The 18,273-nt window shown below is 33.7% G+C and overlaps 3 protein-coding genes across 3 annotated transcripts; all 3 read left to right on the forward strand.

Moving 5' to 3' along the window:
• On the forward strand, positions 5,324-6,332 carry LOC109127392 (glutathione S-transferase T3-like). The gene is made up of 2 exons (XM_019232026.1): positions 5,324-5,867; positions 6,292-6,332. Exons 1-2 carry the CDS (start codon positions 5,324-5,326, stop codon positions 6,330-6,332), a joined length of 585 nt encoding a protein of 194 aa, XP_019087571.1.
• LOC104725054 (12S seed storage protein CRA1) lies at positions 8,328-10,355 on the forward strand. Its single transcript, XM_010443649.2, has 4 exons — positions 8,328-8,736; positions 8,860-9,146; positions 9,239-9,670; positions 9,830-10,355. Exons 1-4 carry the CDS (start codon positions 8,454-8,456, stop codon positions 10,232-10,234), a joined length of 1,407 nt encoding a protein of 468 aa, XP_010441951.1. The 5' UTR covers positions 8,328-8,453; the 3' UTR covers positions 10,235-10,355.
• Positions 13,096-14,730, forward strand: LOC104725053 (ABC transporter I family member 21-like). Its single transcript, XM_010443648.2, has 6 exons — positions 13,096-13,296; positions 13,492-13,652; positions 13,738-13,789; positions 13,874-14,010; positions 14,122-14,208; positions 14,304-14,730. The coding sequence occupies exons 1-6, from the start codon at positions 13,149-13,151 to the stop codon at positions 14,562-14,564; spliced, it is 846 nt and encodes a 281-aa protein (XP_010441950.1). The 5' UTR covers positions 13,096-13,148; the 3' UTR covers positions 14,565-14,730.

The following is an 18,273-nucleotide window of genomic DNA, read 5'->3' on the forward strand; positions in this document are numbered from 1 at the left end:
AAACTTATAAGAAACTTCTATATACACTGGTCGAAGTGGTCTTATCAATATGGATGCTCTTAAGAGAGATTTGTTCTTCCTCTCTTATATTTTATCTTACAATTACATTAATATATACATTAATATTTAATAGTAATACATATATATGTATATATGTTGTAAATTTACTAAGAGAAGCTAATTTCTAGTTTAAAACATCTCCATCAGTTATATTTGATGAGTGTCTAAACATTGTTTATAATTAATTCTAATATTATGTAATTGTGGGTGTCTTAAGAGTATCAAAAAATGTTTTTGTATATTTTCCATAGAATTACTAATCTAGGATCTTTTTTTGAGGTAAAACCTAACTTCAAGTTTTAGTTATTAAGTAGAAGAACAAGAAAGATATTTTTTTTTTGGTTTCATTGCTTCTGGATCTGCATCTGCGCTCGTTAAGCCAACTTTTAAATGTCTAATTGAAAACATTTTTGTTCATTTCTAGACACTCTAAAGATACTTTCAATTAAATAATATTAAAATTAGTTATAAAAAAATAATTAGATATTCACCAAAAAATGACCCATGGAAATAATCTAAATTAAAACCATCTTCATCGATAACAATTTTGGAGATATCTTTAAATAATTTTGAATATAATGAAAATATTATAAACTTATGTTTTCCACTAAAATTGGTGTCTCCGCAGGCCCATTTAAATCTCAACATATATAAGTGTTGTAAATTTAATATTAAAATAATTTTAAGACACAATGAAAGAGATAACCGATAATGGTAAAGAGTGTTTTTATTAGTGTAGGTGTCTTAAATAATTTTTATAATTACTTTATTATTAATTTAATTGAGTGTCTTAAAAAGGAGATGTTAAATTCATTTTTTTAGAAACTTGTAATGAATGTCTAGAGTATTATATAATAATTATTATTTTTTTGTTTTAAAGACACAAAAAAAAATTAAAGAATAAAAAAATAAGAAATAGAGTAGAAATGAGAAAGAGTTTCTTAAAGTAGAAACTTAAGAGCATGTACAATGCGGGTTTCTCCCAAAAGTTTCTCATTTAAAAAAAACTTTAAGAAAAAGGTTACCGAATAAAATAAAAAGAGAAACTCTCCCAAATACAAATTTCGAGGCAATCTCATCTTTTCACTCTCCAGCGTCGGTGTAGCTTCGGCTCACCGGCGTCAGAGATCAGTCACTCTGCTTCTCTCTGTTTTTTTCTCCTTTTTAACTATTCTTTTTTAAACTTTTTCTCCATTTTTCTAATCTTTTGCTACCGTTCTCAATCTATTATGTCAACTCCAAATTTGGGCAATTTCTCAATCAACGGTTCGAGCAGAATTCCAGCGAACCACTCCACCTTTTCTATGTACCCAGTTTTTCTATCTACGGATCTAAAGTTCTTTGCACTACACAACTTATGATTCGTAATTTCGTTGTTGCATGGAAAATTTACCTCGTCTTCGTTGATGGCATGAGAGCTTCTTGTACCATCAGTTATGCCTCGTTGGGGAAGATGTTGACGGTGCATGGCAAGAGTTTTTTCAGGACCATGGTTTTCACTTCTTCGTGGACCTCCACTTCAACCCCACACCATCGCCAAAGCTTGGCAGGGCCGAAACTGCTTCCTTCGGAGATATATATTATTCATTGCAAATTTTGGTAATTCCTCCGACCAGCCATCGCGCATCGAGCTTCCTATGGCCACCAAAAGAAAACTCTAGTTTTTTTTTGGTGGACCAGATTCATGAAGTTGGCCCATTAATAGTTTTTCACCCTTAGCCCATCTTCTAAAAAACAAGGTCCACCTATTCTAATTTGTTGGCAAACTCTAGCTCTTATCTAGGTCTAGATCGTATTTATCTTCTCTGAGACCGAAAAATCCTCTCAAGAGATAAACCGATTAGACTGCTAGGTTTGCTTATTCATTTAGTTAGATCCCTAGTATCTGCTCCTTATATGGCAATCACCTCTGCTCCATGGTTCCAAAGTTTCTTGGCATTTCATCTCTGAACTCTTATTGCCAACAACATGACTATGGCTATGGAATACCTTAGCCAATAGTCACCCTTTTTCAATACTAGCTAGCGACTTTAGCCACCATCGAAAAACCTTCGATCCTACATGTTTTGCCTTTTTCGAAACCATTAGAAACCATCATCCATCTTTCGCCTGTAAAACTGAACTATAACTTGTCCATATCATGCTGACTACAAATTTTTTGTAGAAGCCTTAATCTCCATAGCCATGACTCTTATGCAAGAGAGACTCCATCTTTTATGTCACGGTTTGACATCTACCTTTGATGCATCCTTCCTATAGCTTCTTTGGAGAGTTTCTTGCTCCCAAGTTCATGAAGTTTCATGTTATCGCCCTTGTACTACCTCAAGAAGCTTTTCTTGCGCTAGCGAGATGCTTAGACATGACTTCATTTTCAACGTCACCTAGTCTTTATTTGACAATGACCATCTATTTTTTCATTAAGGTTCTCATGGAAAACTTATCGACACACTGTGACCTCTCATGTAATATTTACTTTTTAGTTTGTGCTTCAAAGCTGTCTTGGATTCATTGTTGATATATCTTATCTTTTTTTGTGTAGTATTGGGGAATGCTTTTGTATGCTTTTGTTTTAGACCTTGGATCTTTATATCCTTCTCTTATACTTGAAGTTATGTGAATAAAATCAAGTATTTAACCCAAAAAAAAAACCTTTAGAAAATTTCTCATTTGTTTTGAAAAATTTTTACACTAAAAATTTATTTTATATTTTATTAATTTTTTTGGTGATGAAAAAAATTTAGTGAAAGACTACCATGCATATGGTCTGATAAGAACCCCTAAGGGCACTCCCATCGGTAGTGTCTTCCATGGAGTATCAAAAAAATAATTAAAAAAAAAAGAGAGAAGAAGATTAAATCTTCATATAGAATGTCTCTGCAGTGACATTTAGAGACAAAGATGAGAGAAAAAGTTAACAGCTGGTTTATTCTTACTGGTGGTAGACAATAAATTTAATTAAATAATAAAATAATATATATATATCTATTAGAAAAAAAACTTTGAGACACTCCAAACTAAGATGACCAATGGATTTGCTCTAAAGGTGAAGGAGATTTTACTTCACTTACATCATACCTTTGAAGGAGCAAATATCAATTACATAAAAAAAAAAAAAGTGTGATATTTTTTTAAAAAAATATCAAAATCACCTAAAATTCAATAATCAAATCTCAACAAATCTTAAAATCCAAATCTCACCAAATCCTAAAATCCCAAATTTAATAACCAAATCTCTTAAAATTATACTCAAATTTCTCAAAATTCCAAAATATTAAAATCCCATAAATCTCCTAAAATACCAAGTTCAATACATCCCCTTTACTTTAGAGGTTTNTATATATATATATATATATATATATATATATATATATATTAGAAAAAACCTTGAGAACCTTCAAAACAAAGATGACCGATAATAATGCTCTAAGAGCATCATTACTGGGAGATGCTCTCTGGGTTACTCATGTAATTGGCCCCCAATTATTGAATAAAAACCCATTAATAGGTCCAAAAAATAGAGAATCGTTGTTGTGGGAAGCATTTGAAGCAACCCCTTAAGAACGCTATGTGACGTTTTATCATTGGTTGGGTCGTAAATATAAAAGCAAATTTATTTTTTTCGCCATTTTCTTCTTCTTTCTTCCCAACTTTCTCTCTGTCTTCTCTGTCGAATGAAGCGGCGATTGTTTAAGCGATTGTTCTGAAATCGGAAAAAATCAATGGATTCAAGTTGAATCCTTTGATTTTTTTGAATTAAATCTTATGGTTTGTTGGTTACCTAGAGGCGATGGCTTCCAGATCAGCAAAACTGTTAGATCTGACGGTTCGTTTCTCACGACAAACAACGGTGGAGGTTTCTATTGGTGGGACAACGACGGCGGCTGTTTCTGGTGGTGCCCTGAAACTAACGGCGAGGTCCACACCCTAACGAATCGGAGGGAGAAGGTTCGTTTCTCATTTCTGATTGATTGCATGTTTTTGTAATTATCCATTGGGTGGTCTTTAATTGTTAGGGAATCGGATTAATCTGATTGATTGTTATAATGGTTAAATGTTTGTGTCGATTTGACTTATTAGGCGTAGATTATGAGATTAGTTTGATGTTCAATTGAATTTGATTGGAGGGATTACGGGTTTCGTTTTCTATCGATTTATTGTCTGATAGTTTTTATGAATCAGTAGCTTTTTTATGAATTTGATTGGTGTTCTTAATCGATTTATTATTTTGTGCGAGGTTTTCATCAACTGGATGTAGCGGTTTAATGGTGACGTGGAGGGAAACATGAAGTGGACATAGCAGTTGTGTTATCTCACTTGAAAAGGTATGGTACTCTAGATTGCAAATGTTGTTGTTACGTATTGTTTGAGTTTGTGTTTGGGATGAATGAGTAGGTTTTTTATGTTCTTGAAGTGTTATGTCTGTGTTTGTGTGAACCGTGTGAGTGTGTGTTGAACCGTGTGTATTAGCATTTGATTGTGAGAATCTTCGATGTTTTGTATAAATAATTGTGATCAGATCTTTGATGTTTGATGTTTTATGTTTAAATCTTTGATGTTTTGTTAGTGTTTGGGATGAACCGTGTGTTGAATCTTTGATGTTTTGTTAGTGTTAATGATGAACTGTTTTTTCTTATTTGCTCAAGTGATTAAAATTTTACAAAACACATTTGTGTTTAAAATTTCCTCAAGTGTTGTTGTGTTATATGCTCAAGTGTTTGAGTTTGAGTTTAGGGTTTAAAATTTTTCAAAACCTATATGATTGTATTTGAAATTAGTATTGACTTTAAGCATCATCTTTTAGAATACTTTTACCCATAGAGATTTACTGAAAAAGAGTTTCAACATGTAAATATAGCTCTTTTCTACTAATACTCATTACCCTTTAGCTCAATTAACCTTTTATTTTAAACCTAAACTAACCTTGAGCTCAATATAAACCCTCAATGTTAAGCATTGACCAATACCATTAAGTTTTTCTAACCAAACCCTATTCGTTTACATTAGCTTTCACTAACACAAGCAATGGATCCTAGAAACCCTTATCGTTTTTCATAGCCAAGTTTGGTTGATCTTTTGAATTCTCAAAAAGATTCCAATGTCTCTGATAATCCGATTCTTCCAAATACATTCTCTTCTCAACCTATCAACTTTACCTCTACATTCTCTTCTCAACCTCAGTTTACCTCTACATTCGCTTCTCAGACTCTTAACTTTAACCCCGCATCTGAATCTGAAGACTATATCGAGGTTATGGTTGATGAGAATGAAGAAGACAGAGGCAGAGGAAGTAGAAAGCGGTGGAGTGCAGAGGAGGATGTCAACCTCAAGCAAGGATCCAGTTGTAAGTAATGAGCAGCGGCTTGATAGTTTCTACAAGAGGGTTGCTGACTACTACAAAGAAAATGATGGATCATCTAGTTCAAATGCAAGAGGGCCTTCACAATGTAAGGCTAGGTGGAACAAGATAAACCACCAAGTCAATAATTTTATGGGGTGTTACGCACAAGCGAGTGCAAGAAGGAAGAGTAGAGAATCAGAAGATGATGTATTGAGCATGGCGTATGAGCTTTACAAGAACGGCATGAACAAGCCATTTCTGCTAGGACATTGCTGGAGGGAATTGAAGCATGATCAGAAATGGATCACGGAGGAGTGTAGCCATAAGCGGACTAAGCTCGCTTCAGAAGGAGCATACTCACCCGGTTCGTGCAATGGTGGAGCTAAGATGAGGCCTCCTGGGGTTAAAGCTTCTAAGAAAAAAGGGAAGAAACCGGATGTGAGTAGTGATGTGGAGGATGGTTCTGTGGGTAAGTTAGATAAGATCATAGCAATGAAGGATCAAGAATAAGCGGCTAATGAGAGTCACGACAAAATGAGACTGCTAGACAGCCTGCTTAACAAGACTGAACTAACACCTGCTGAACAACTTCTTAGGGACAAACTCGTTGACCAAATGTTGACAAACATTTAGGTTTCGATTCTCTTTATTTGTTATGTTACTCTTGTTCTTATTTGTCTTGTGTTTGTGTTTAATATTTGTTATGTTCTTGTGTTTGTGTTTAACATTTGTTATGTTCTTTTGTTTGTGTTTAACATTTTTTATGTTCTTTTGTTTGTGTTCAACATTTAAGTTTGTGTCTTGTGTCTTGTGTGGTGTTTCTGTTTAACATTTGTGTTTCGATTCTTGTTTTTGTGTTTGTGTTTAACATTTGTTATGTTCTTTTGTTTCAGGTTTCGGGTCATCAAATGTAGCTGTGGAACATGTCACGTGAAGGGAAGAAGCTGTCTTGTTGTGGAACATGTCACGTGAAGGGAAGAAGCTGTCTTGTTGTGGAACATGTCACGTGAAGGGAAACATGTTTGATGTGAAGGGTTATGTCTATATGGCTTTTGTCTTTTGTAAGGATTGTATGGATTTTGCCTTTTGTAAGGGTTGTATTTGTTTTGCAAGGACAGTCACGACTTCTCCAACCCGTGAATGGGTTTTGAAAAGTGATGGTCATGTTTTTTAACCCGTGAAGTAGTTTGTTTGGTTGTGTCTCTTTTGTTAAGTCTATATATTGAACAACATTTTCATAACTACATTTGCTTCTCATCTGATTCTTCTCTTCCCATTCTTCTCATCTCTTTCCTCTTATCTTCACTTCTTGTTGTTACAAAATAAAATTTCCATTACAAAGTTTGTGTTACAAAGTTTACAAAATTTGTACAAGCCCATTTCCATTACAAAATATACCTTCTAAGAAAAACCCTTTTCGATTACAAAATAAATCAAACTTCCCATAAGCCTTCCAACAACCCAAATTGTCAAAAAATGTCTAATTGGAGTTCCAATAAAGAAGTTGATGAAATTGTAGAGGAGGAAGTTGATAGTATAGTGGAGGAGATCCAATACAACTAACTACACTCACCCGGATGTACCACCAGCTCCAATAGTCCAAAGAGTGCACATCAGCTCGATTTGCAATCGTGAAGAATCCCGTACTTTTTTGGGATAAAAGAAAAATAGGAAAAATAATGAGAGCATGTATCATCTTGCATAACATGATAGTGGAAGACGAACGACATGACTACAATTTCTACGATCCATCAGAGTTCTATCACGGAGAAGGAAGCGGAACTTCTCGTGTTGATTTATCGTTTTCCACAGATATGCCAACAAATCTAAATAATATGATGGGCATTCGAAATGACGTTCATGATACACAAATGCATGATCGTTTGGAAAAAGACTTGATTAAACATATCGGACAAAAATTTGGTGCAACCGCACAATAATTTTTATACCGAATTTTGTTTAATATGTTTAATATTTCGAATTTTATAAAATATGCTTACTATTCCGAATTTTTAAAAATATGTTTAATATTCCAAAATTTGTAAAATTTTATTGTTTTCTATTTTATGTAATATAAAAAAAATTAAATAATTGTTTTATAATTTTAGATTATCAAAATTTGATAATTAATAAATACAAATTAAAAAACTATTATTTAAATGATTGATAAACTTTTTTTAGAGTTTTCTAGTAGAAAGATGAATTTATTAAGTTTTCGTAAAATTGCTTTAATTAATTTAATATTAATTATATAATTAATTAATATGTGAATAACTTAGGAGGAATGCTATAGTGGAGATAGTCTAAGAAACCACGATGATACAATATCATGTTTGTAATGATCAATTTTGTTTTAAAAAAATAAAATTAAAAAAAAGCTAAATAATATTTAATTAGATATATATCCAAATGGGTTTCTCCAGCATCATATTCTCCTTAATAGATTTTTGTCGCTATTGATCATCATCTTCTTAGTTTTCACTATTCTTAATATTCTAGTTCTTAATTCATGTTTCATTATTAATATTCTCTTTATAATTACGGTCTAATCTGTTTATATATTAGCTAATGAGTAATAAATAACATAACCAAATTTTAATAATTTTGTTGTCAAAATAGCATATCCATGCGTACGGCCGGATGGCATCTACAGAAAATGGTTTATATACATCATGGAGTTGTACACAATAAATATATAATTAAATACAAATTTGTCCTGTTACTAAATAAATAAATAAAGATTACGTGCCAATCTCAAAGCTGATGTGTAAGAAACATGCACCCAAATAAGCCATGCAAAATGAAATGTGTCGACTCCGTTCATTAATATGTTTTCTTTACAGCGTGAAGCCAAAATTTATTTTCCGATGAAGACATAAACGTAGCAATTCAAGTGAAGTGTAAACTGTACATAGTCGATTCTATATACCTGGTTCTTGTTAGAATCAATTTATCCTTCAATAACTTTTCATAAATAAAATTCAAATAAATCTTCTATAAATAGCTTTACATAACGCAAGTAAGAAACCACAAAAAGTAGGAAAGAAAAACAAAAATGGCTCGAGTCTCTTCTCTTCTTTCTTTCTCCTTAACACTTTTGATATTTTTCCATGGCTACACAGCTCAGCAGTTTCCAAACGAGTGCCAACTCGACCAGCTCAATGCGCTCGAGCCATCACACGTACTGAAGAGTGAGGCTGGTCGCATCGAGGTGTGGGACCACCACGCTCCTCAGCTCCGATGCTCAGGCGTCTCCTTCACACGTTATGTCATCGAGTCTAAGGGTCTCTACTTGCCCTCTTTTGTTAACACCGCGAAACTCTCCTTCGTGGCTCAAGGTACGTACGATTCTGTCTATTTCGAGACTCGAATTCGTGACTCTATGGTCCATGCTCTTTAGAACAAATGCATTGTTAGGGATTCATATTTTGATCAAATATATCTTAATGCACTATATATAGGAAGAGGTCTTATGGGAAAAGTGATCCCGGGATGCGCCGAGACATTCCAAGACTCATCAGTGTTCCAACCACGCCAAGGCAGACAGTTCGAGGGTCAGGGTGAAGAAGGTCAAAGCCAAAGGTTCCATGACATGCACCAGAAAGTGGAGCACATAAGGAGCGGCGACACCATTGCCACAACTCCCGGAGTAGCACAGTGGTTCTACAACGACGGACAGCAACCACTTGTCATCGTGAGTGTCTTCGATTTAGCCAGTCACCAGAACCAGCTCGACCGCAATCCAAGGGTACATATAAAACCAAAACCTCAAAATAATATCATTATCTAGTCACAAAATAACAAAACTTGATGCGGTTTTTTTTGGTGTGTGTAATGAAGCCATTTTACTTAGCTGGAAACAACCCACAAGGCCAAGTATGGCTACATGGACGAGAGCAACAGCCACAAAAGAACATTTTCAGTGGATTCGGACCTGAGGTTATTGCTCAAGCTTTGAAGATCGATCTTCAGACAGCGCAACAACTTCAGAACCAAGATGACAACCGTGGAAACATTGTCCGAGTACAAGGTCCATTCGGTGTCATTAGGCCACCTTTGAGGGGACAGAGACCTCAGGAGGAGGAAGAAGAAAGAGTAGGTAACGGTTTAGAGGAGACCATATGCAGTGCCAGGTCCGTTGATAACCTCGATGACCCGTCTCGTGCTGACGTGTACAAGCCACAGCTCGGTTACATCAGCACTCTCAACAGTTACGATCTCCCCATCCTTCGCTTCATCCGTCTCTCAGCCCTCCGTGGATCTATCCGTCAAGTAAGTTAAAATATATATATATTATTTTTATCATCTAACTAAGCTTAAACCAAGTAAACTTTTGCATGCATGTGAATGAGGGTGGACATTTTGATTCGGTTCTCTATAATATGTCCATTTCTACATTTAAACTTACTCTTGAAACGTGTGTGCGTGTAGAACGCAATGGTGCTTCCACAGTGGAACGCAAACGCCAACGCGGTTCTTTACGTGACAGACGGGGAAGCCCAAGTACAGATCGTAAACGACAACGGTGACAGAGTGTTCGACGGACAAGTCTCTCAAGGACAGCTTATTGTCGTACCTCAAGGTTTCTCGGTGGTGAAACGCGCAACAAGCGACCAGTTCCGGTGGGTCGAGTTCAAAACAAATGCAAACGCACAGATCAACACTCTTGCGGGACGAACCTCAGTCTTGAGAGGTTTACCATTAGCGGTCATAACCAATGGATTCGAAATCTCACCCGAGGAGGCAAAGAGGGTCAAGTTCAACACACTCGAGACAACTTTGACTCACAGCAGTGGCCCAGCTAGCTACGGAAGGCCAAGGGTAGCTGCAGCTTAAGAGCTTAAAACCGGCGGCGTTTAACAGTGAGGCTCTACTGTAAAAGGAAGTTAAATAGTAATAATAATGTAACTAGTTTTGTCGAGGTTTTTTACCTGTAAAAAGCAACTCCTTTTCTGAATAAAATCTACTTTTGTTTTTCTCGATCGTCTCTTTGTATTTTACCACTTTTTAATTTTATAACCTCTTATAGTTTACATATTATATCCATATTAGTCGAAGTCTTCGAAATGGGAATTCTTAACCTTTCTCACATTCGAGTGTATATGACCTTTAAATTGGGAGATCGCTGAGATTGATCCCAACCGAGTCGAGATCAACGAAGACTATGAACGGAGATCGAGGTTTGATGATGGAAGTGTTGTGGATTTGTCAATATATTAATTTAGGAAATGAGCATTATTTCTATCTCTATATAACTCCATGTACTGTATCTTGTAAAGTTATTTTATGAGAGTAATAATAATTCTTCTTAAACATCTTTTATGTTTTTACTCTCATTAGCCCAATAACCATTTACACTTTTGATTAAAATTCAAAACCTAGCTTAATCCCTTACTTAAAACAAGTACACAAGTTTTAACCGACGGCTAAATGCCTAAATCCATCGGTTAGCTGTCGGACACAGGCTATACCAACAAATTTTCGGCCAAGTTAGTATGTCTCTTTTCTAGAACGTCACAAAAAAAAGTTATGTCGGAAATCGTTAGTAAGGTTTTTTTTCTTTTTTTATTTCTTGTAATGTCAGTTATTTGTTCAAATAAAAAACTGTCACGTAACCAACGCGTGTCCAACCTGAGTTGGAATCTTGGAGAGATCGTGGATCAACCAGCACCACCTCTTACAACATCTCTCCAACTCAGGTTGGACACACGTTGGTTACGTGACATTTTTATATTTGAGAGAGATCGTGGATCAACCATCTCTGCTCTGTTGGTCGGGCCTAATCGAACGTACATCTAGAGCTTCTTCTACAGAGATTGCTGACTTCTATTTCTATCGACTAAAGATTCCATGCAACCACTTTGAAAAATGTTTAAAATCTCTCAAAAATCCAGTCTTCAAAGGAAAGTTTCACCTCATAACTATCTTGTAAGCTCTCTCAGTGGACTATGAAGATATTACTCACTCACAAACAGTAGCGGGCCCAGGGAAAAAAATTAGGGGGGTCAATTTAAAAAAAAACTGTTAAAATATATAAAAAAATGATTGTTGGGGTAATAGTGGAGAATCCAACTCTGGTTAGGGGGGTCAAACTAGGGGGGACCAACCAACTTTGCTACTGATTGTTCATTGCTTTACATGCAAAAACAATTATTTTGATATTTTAGGGGGTCAGTTGACCCCTTCCTCCTACATAGGTCCGCCGTTGCTCACAAAAAAAAAAGATGAGCCCGGTTAGACCATGTACATTGGTGAGAATCTCTCTCAGTTTTTATCATATATAATATTTTAATCATTTTAACTATTTATTTAAATTTTAAGTGATAATTAAAACATTTGTCCAACTATAAAGAAACATATGACAAATAGGGTGCAAATCGTTGAACAGATTGAAAAAAATTATTCAACTAATTTTCACCATTGGTATTTAAAAGGTTGAAGAGATTGGAAAAAATTATTCAGTTCGTTCAACTTAAAAAGTTGAAAAAATAAACTAATCCTACAGCAAAAATGTTTAACTTGTTCAACCACTATTTGAAGATGAACGAGTTGAATATTATTCAACCCAATTTTGTTCAATCCATTTTTTCAATTTTAATCAACCATTGGAGGTAAAAATTTTCAAAGATTTCTCTGAATTTTTCACATGACAAATGTATCTTATTTTCTTTTATCTTTTTCATTATTTTTATTATTTAAATCATGAAAAACTCTTTGAAAAAAACCATCAACGCAAATGCTTTTAAAGCATATATAGTTCATTAGAAGAAGAAAACAATTAGTTACGCTTAAAACTTCTAACAAACTAGATATGGTATTAGTCGAAGAAGAATCCGATCTAGACTAAAAAATATATTTAGAATCGAATAAGAACATACATAATCCAATTCGATAAGATGAGAGAGATCTAAAATCCCGCAAATTTTATAAATCGTCTCTTTTTCTCTCTTAAATATGAGAGAGAGATTAATTAGAATAAAACTTGACACTATAATTATAATTTATTCATATTGATGCTAAACATAAAAACACGTGAGTTTTTTTTTTTTTAACATCTTAAAAAACATTTGAGTTTATGGGATATATTTAATCTTTAGAAAATCTATTATATACACAATATATAAAATATGTAAAATGGTGTTTCAAAATTATGATTTAAAAAAGATTTTAAATAACAAACTTTTATATCTAAAAAATAAAGTTAAAACTATTAATTAGTTTTGAATTAATATAAAACTGTTGACATAAATTATGATTAGTATAATTTATTCGATATGATTGTCAATATCCTATTTGTAATCAAATATCAAAAAGACATTTGTTTCAACTTATTTTTCTCTAACTTGTCAAAAAAGTGTTGCAAAATCCAAAATTTACATTTCATAATTGTAGGCGACTGACTCCATTTAACCTACAATTTTGCACTAGTTGAAAGACTTGAGAGTGTAAAAATTGTTGTGCCAAATTACAACATGTCATCTCTAACCAGTACGACGTCATTTCTTTCTGGTGTCGGTGAGAAACATTAAGTGACGTGGCAGCGTTCTGCAGGTTAAACGTATCAACGGAAGACCAAAGTATTTTTTAAATCTAATGGACAGAAAAGATCATGACGTGGCCGTAATCTAATGGCTGATCAGGTCTACGTTTAAACGGAACGTATTTAAAGAACAACAGATTAAGCAGACAAGGGATATATACTTACTTACTAATCTCTCTATCTGTCTGTTTTGATCGGAAAAAAAAAAAAATGGCGGTGAACGGTGAAAATGGTGGGGGTGCGATTAGGGTTAGCGGAATGCAGTTTTCTTACGATGTCCAGGATCCTATTTTCTTCGATTTCAACATCGATCTCTCCGCCGGATCTCGTTGTCTCTTAGTTGGTGCTAATGGATCTGGTAAAACAAAAAAAAACAAAAAAATGATCGAATCGTTTCGATTTCTTGATTTCTTTGGTTGTTTCTGTATCTATGAATCGAAACTAGATAGCTTTTGGGGCTTTGACGAATATAGAAATGTGATTCTGTTTTGATAGTGTTCGATTTGGTTCTAGAGATGATGATCGTAGTTGTGTGGTTTCGATCATTGAACAGGGAAAACTACATTACTGAAGATTCTGGCTGGAAAGCATATGGTTGGAGGAAAGAACGTTGTACAAGTGCTTGATCGTTCGGCATTTCATGATACAGAGCTTGTTTGTAGTGGTGATTTGTCTTACCTTGGAGGATCATGGAGTAAAACTGCTGGTTCTGCTGTGAGTAAAAACCACAACCCTGTACTCTTATGAAATCTCCAGTTAAAAACACTGATGTGAGAATATTTTTGGAAATTTTTTTCAGGGTGACATTCCTCTTCAGGGAGATTTCTCAGCAGAACATATGATATTTGGAGGTGGGATTCTCTGATCCTAGTATGCGTATATTTGGACAGTGATGAATTGTTTCTTTGTGCTTATTAGTATGTTATGTGTTTCAGTTGAAGGGATTGATCCTGTGAGAAGAGACAAGTTGATTGATCTTCTTGATATCAATCTTCAATGGCGTATGCATAAGGTTTCTGATGGGCAGAGACGTCGTGTGCAAATATGTATGGGTCTTTTACATCCTTTCAAGGTAATACACACAACCAATATATTGATTTTGTAGACATCAACTCTTCATCATGGTCTGTTTTGTTTGTTTCATCAAATCTGATCCTTAAAATTTTTGTAATGATCGTCACAGGTGTTATTACTGGATGAGGTTACTGTCGACCTCGACGTTGTTGCTAGGATGGATTTGTTGGAATTCTTTAAAGAAGAATGTGAACAAGTAAGCCATTCAGTAGATCCACTTTGACTTTAGATGTCGATGAGCTTTTGGTTAGAAACATCAAATGCTAATTTTCTTGTTTTATATTTGAGTAGAGAGGAGCTACAATTGTATATGCAACTCATATTTTCGACGGTCTAGAGACATGGGCTAGTCATCTGGCTTACATTCATGGAGGAGAGCTGAAACTCTCGGCCAAATTGGATGACATCAAGGATCTCAAAACCTCACCAAATCTGCTCTCTGTTGTTGAATCTTGGCTCCGGTCTGAAACCAAAGTCGAGAAGAAGACGAAGAAGAAACCTGTTGTTACGTCTCCATTTATGTCCTCTAGACAAATGGCGTATTACCGATGAATCTTAACTTCTATAAGAGATCAGTAAGAATAAGAGCACTTCCACTTAATGTCTTTGTTTTCTATGGTATTTCATTTTTTAGAATCCGATCATTTTTATAACACAAAATGAAAGAAACGATGTAAAACACCGTTTTAAATTAAATTATTATTTTACGTTAATTGAACCGCTTCTGTCCAAAGTTTGGTGTATGCCTGCCTATTTCGGATTTTTGGGTTTTCGGGTTTTAGAAGTATAGGACCCGTTCGGATATTTTTAGACTCCAGGTTCATGTCGGTTTCAGATCAGGTTTTTTGGGTTTAGATTCGGATTATCTTAAGTTCTCAATACTCAAAATTTAGTATCAAAATTTGTCTAACTTATTCAAAAATACCCAACAAATCTAAAAACTTAGAGTATTTTTATCCAAATTTACTAAAAAATAGTTTAAATACTTAGAAATATCTAAAATATCCAAAAATTTTAATATTTTGGACATTTACATTATTAAAATTATAAATATTAGTAATATATTACTACTATACTATGTATTAATAATGTGGGTATATTCAGATATCTGTTCGAATTCCGGTTCGAATCAGGCTCGGATTCAAATTTTTGGATTTAGAGATTTGGAACCCGTTTGGATATTTTAAAATTTTGGATACGGCTTCGGATCAGATCTTCGGATCCAAGTATTTTGCCCAGACCTAGTTTGGTGTGGATAGATTGGATATTACACGCCTTCACAATACTATTGAGTAATAATTCACCAATTGACGTGAATCTTCTCCGTAGTCATGTAAAAACATATGATTACTAGACCGGCACTCTTGGTTTCGTTGCGGCATTTACCTGCGGCTATCGCAAACGCAGATACTTCTATTTGTTTGATGGTTGCAACTATTTGCGGCATGACGCTGCGACAAACAATGTATTCTGCGATTAGAAATTTTGGACGTTGAAGTAACTGTCACTACCGATTGTGGCAACGAAACGAACATGCCCCATGGATAAATACGCGGATGTAAATAGCAAAAAGAAAATTAACATTATATGTTGAAATTAACATTTAACTTATGGCATATCGCATAACAATTTTTGTTTAAAAGAGTTTTAATTAAATTAATTCGATTCGACATGTCTTATATTGGTGTTGTTAGAAAATAACAAAATGAAGATTTAATCCGTATTGAAATATCAAATTCATAATATTTCAATTTTTTAGTAATATTGATTCAAACTCGTCCCATCATAACCCATATGTGTTATTTTGGACTTTTAATATGTTTAAATATTCATAATTTTTAAACTTTTTATTAAGTTTTTACTAGTTTAAAATTTACTATATACAATAAAATTAAACAGTTCAACTAAAAAACTGAATTAAACCATATACAAACTACCCTCTATCTATAATTATGGTTTCAAGTCGCTTGTTTGTTTCATGATTATTATACAGTATTACTCTTTCAAAATCCTAAGTCCAAAACATCCTTTAGTAGTTTAATCTATCAATTCCTCACAAAATCATTTACAATTCCAACTAATTAAATTTCTCTCTTGGACAGTTGATCCAAAAATATTGAACCTTGTCAAAACTGCTAGTTTCAAATGGTATTTTATATATTGACGAAGATCTAGGTAAAGAAAATCTGCAACTTGTGACTGCCTTGGTTCACTTTTATGATCGTAATTGTTATACTTTTCAACTTAAGAAGAGGGGTTCCCTGTGGATTTTAGGCATCCAAGATGTCCTGTATATTACTGGACTTCCCATCGACGGAGAAAATGCATTCTCTTTAATTTTTCTTCATGGCCGAACTTTCTACAGTTAGTTTATCATATGATCAACTGAAATACAAGTATCAGAAGGGGACAAAAGCTCTGTCATGGATAGTGAAGACAAAATTGAATGTAACGGTAGACATTGCTGAAATTGCTAAGTGTGGACCATAGAGAAAAATTAACGTCCATCAATCCCAAGAAGTTGAAAGAGAGGTTGAGGTCGTGAATAACTATATAGAAACATAATCTTCTTCATAATCATGTGATAATCGTTTTAGATTTATGATTATTCTTATAGTCATTGTGAAGTGTCGATCCAAATCCTTAATGGACCGAAATTGAGGATTATGGGCCGAGTACTTAAGAAAACAGGTCCACGACAGATTCGAAGTTTGGCAACGGTAATATCTGGTCAACACTAGCTCCTTGTCGTCTTTTGCAGTGTACGGGTTCATTGTTACGTTCACAAATGACGAGGTTCGACTCACCTGGGTTTAGTGAGCTGTCAAGGAGCCTCCTCAGGTGTATAAAAGGGGAGCAAGCTGTGGAAAAGGATAAGAATAGAGAGCGTGAGTAGCAAGCGAGTTAGATCTAGAGAGCATTTTGAGAGTAAGAGAGAACTTATCTTCTTAGGTGGGTTGTATAGACTCTCTAGAGGTTTTCAATCTTTCATGGTCTCTTGTACTCAGATTATAAACATTCTATAAGACCTTGTGAGATGGTCAGTTAGCTCACCAAGACGTACTTTAGCCGATGTTTGACTTTGAGAACTTGTAATATGTGTGTCTATCTCTTCTTCTCTCTTTGCTTCTCTTTTCTTCTACAAAAAATCATAAACATCAAAGCATCGATTATTAGCACAAGGAGTTTAAACACCTAACAATCATTAATTTTTCATATATATTACACTTTCAAAAACTCAAATGCAATGCTATAAAATCTATATAAATTAATAACATTGGAATTGAGAATAACTATTAATTGATAGATGTATTAATGTATCGATAAATTAACAGTTAAATTACAGAGAGATTTTTCTAATTTATTAATATTTTGCTACAATATATTAAAAGTTAAGGTTTAATCATATTTTTTAGAATCAATTACAAAGAAAACAACAATTATCATTTCTTGAATAGAAAACCAAAAGTTTCAATATGGTAAAAATATTAGAAATGAACTCTAACAAAAATTAATGTAAATCTTTAAAAAAAACAAACATCACAAGTCACATTTCACTAAAGTTTTGAACATGTATATATGTTCATATTGAAAATGTTATATAATTATTAATTTATAGTATTGATATGACCATATATTTACATAGAATTTTCAAAAACTTTTATCTTATTATATTATTGAAATTGTGACCAAAATTACACATAGTCAACTTAAGACTGAACTTTTTATTAATTTATAATGATTCCAGATTTCTCGATTATTAAAGGAAACAAAATATCTCATTGTTTTAAACGTAAAATTTTTGTGTGTATGCGTGTGTGTGTGTTTTTTTTAACGAAAAATTATTGGGGTGAACCTCTTTTATTCACCCTCTCATAACTAACCAAACAAAATACAACAAAACGCCATATCATATCATATTAATAAAATATATCAAAAATAAAATGAAAAGACAAAACATAATAGGAAACAAATTCAATAGATTTTTTAATAAGGAAATTATATCGGTTTGAGTTTATAAAAGAATGGTTAGAGTGTAGATTTTACAATTAAACAAAATTATATGTCGGTTTGGCTTTACAAAATAGTGGTTAGGGTTTAGATTTTATAATTAAACAAAATTATATGTCGGTTTGGATTTACAAAAGAGTGATTAGAGTTTAGATTTTACATTCAAACAAATTTATACGTCGGTTTGGATTTATAAAAGAGTAGTTAGAGTTTAGATTTTACAATTAAAAGTAAATAAATATCGGTTTGG

Source organism: Camelina sativa, chromosome 11, assembly GCF_000633955.1.
Source record: "Camelina sativa cultivar DH55 chromosome 11, Cs, whole genome shotgun sequence".
In the NCBI taxonomy this organism is placed as follows: Eukaryota; Viridiplantae; Streptophyta; class Magnoliopsida; order Brassicales; family Brassicaceae; genus Camelina; species Camelina sativa.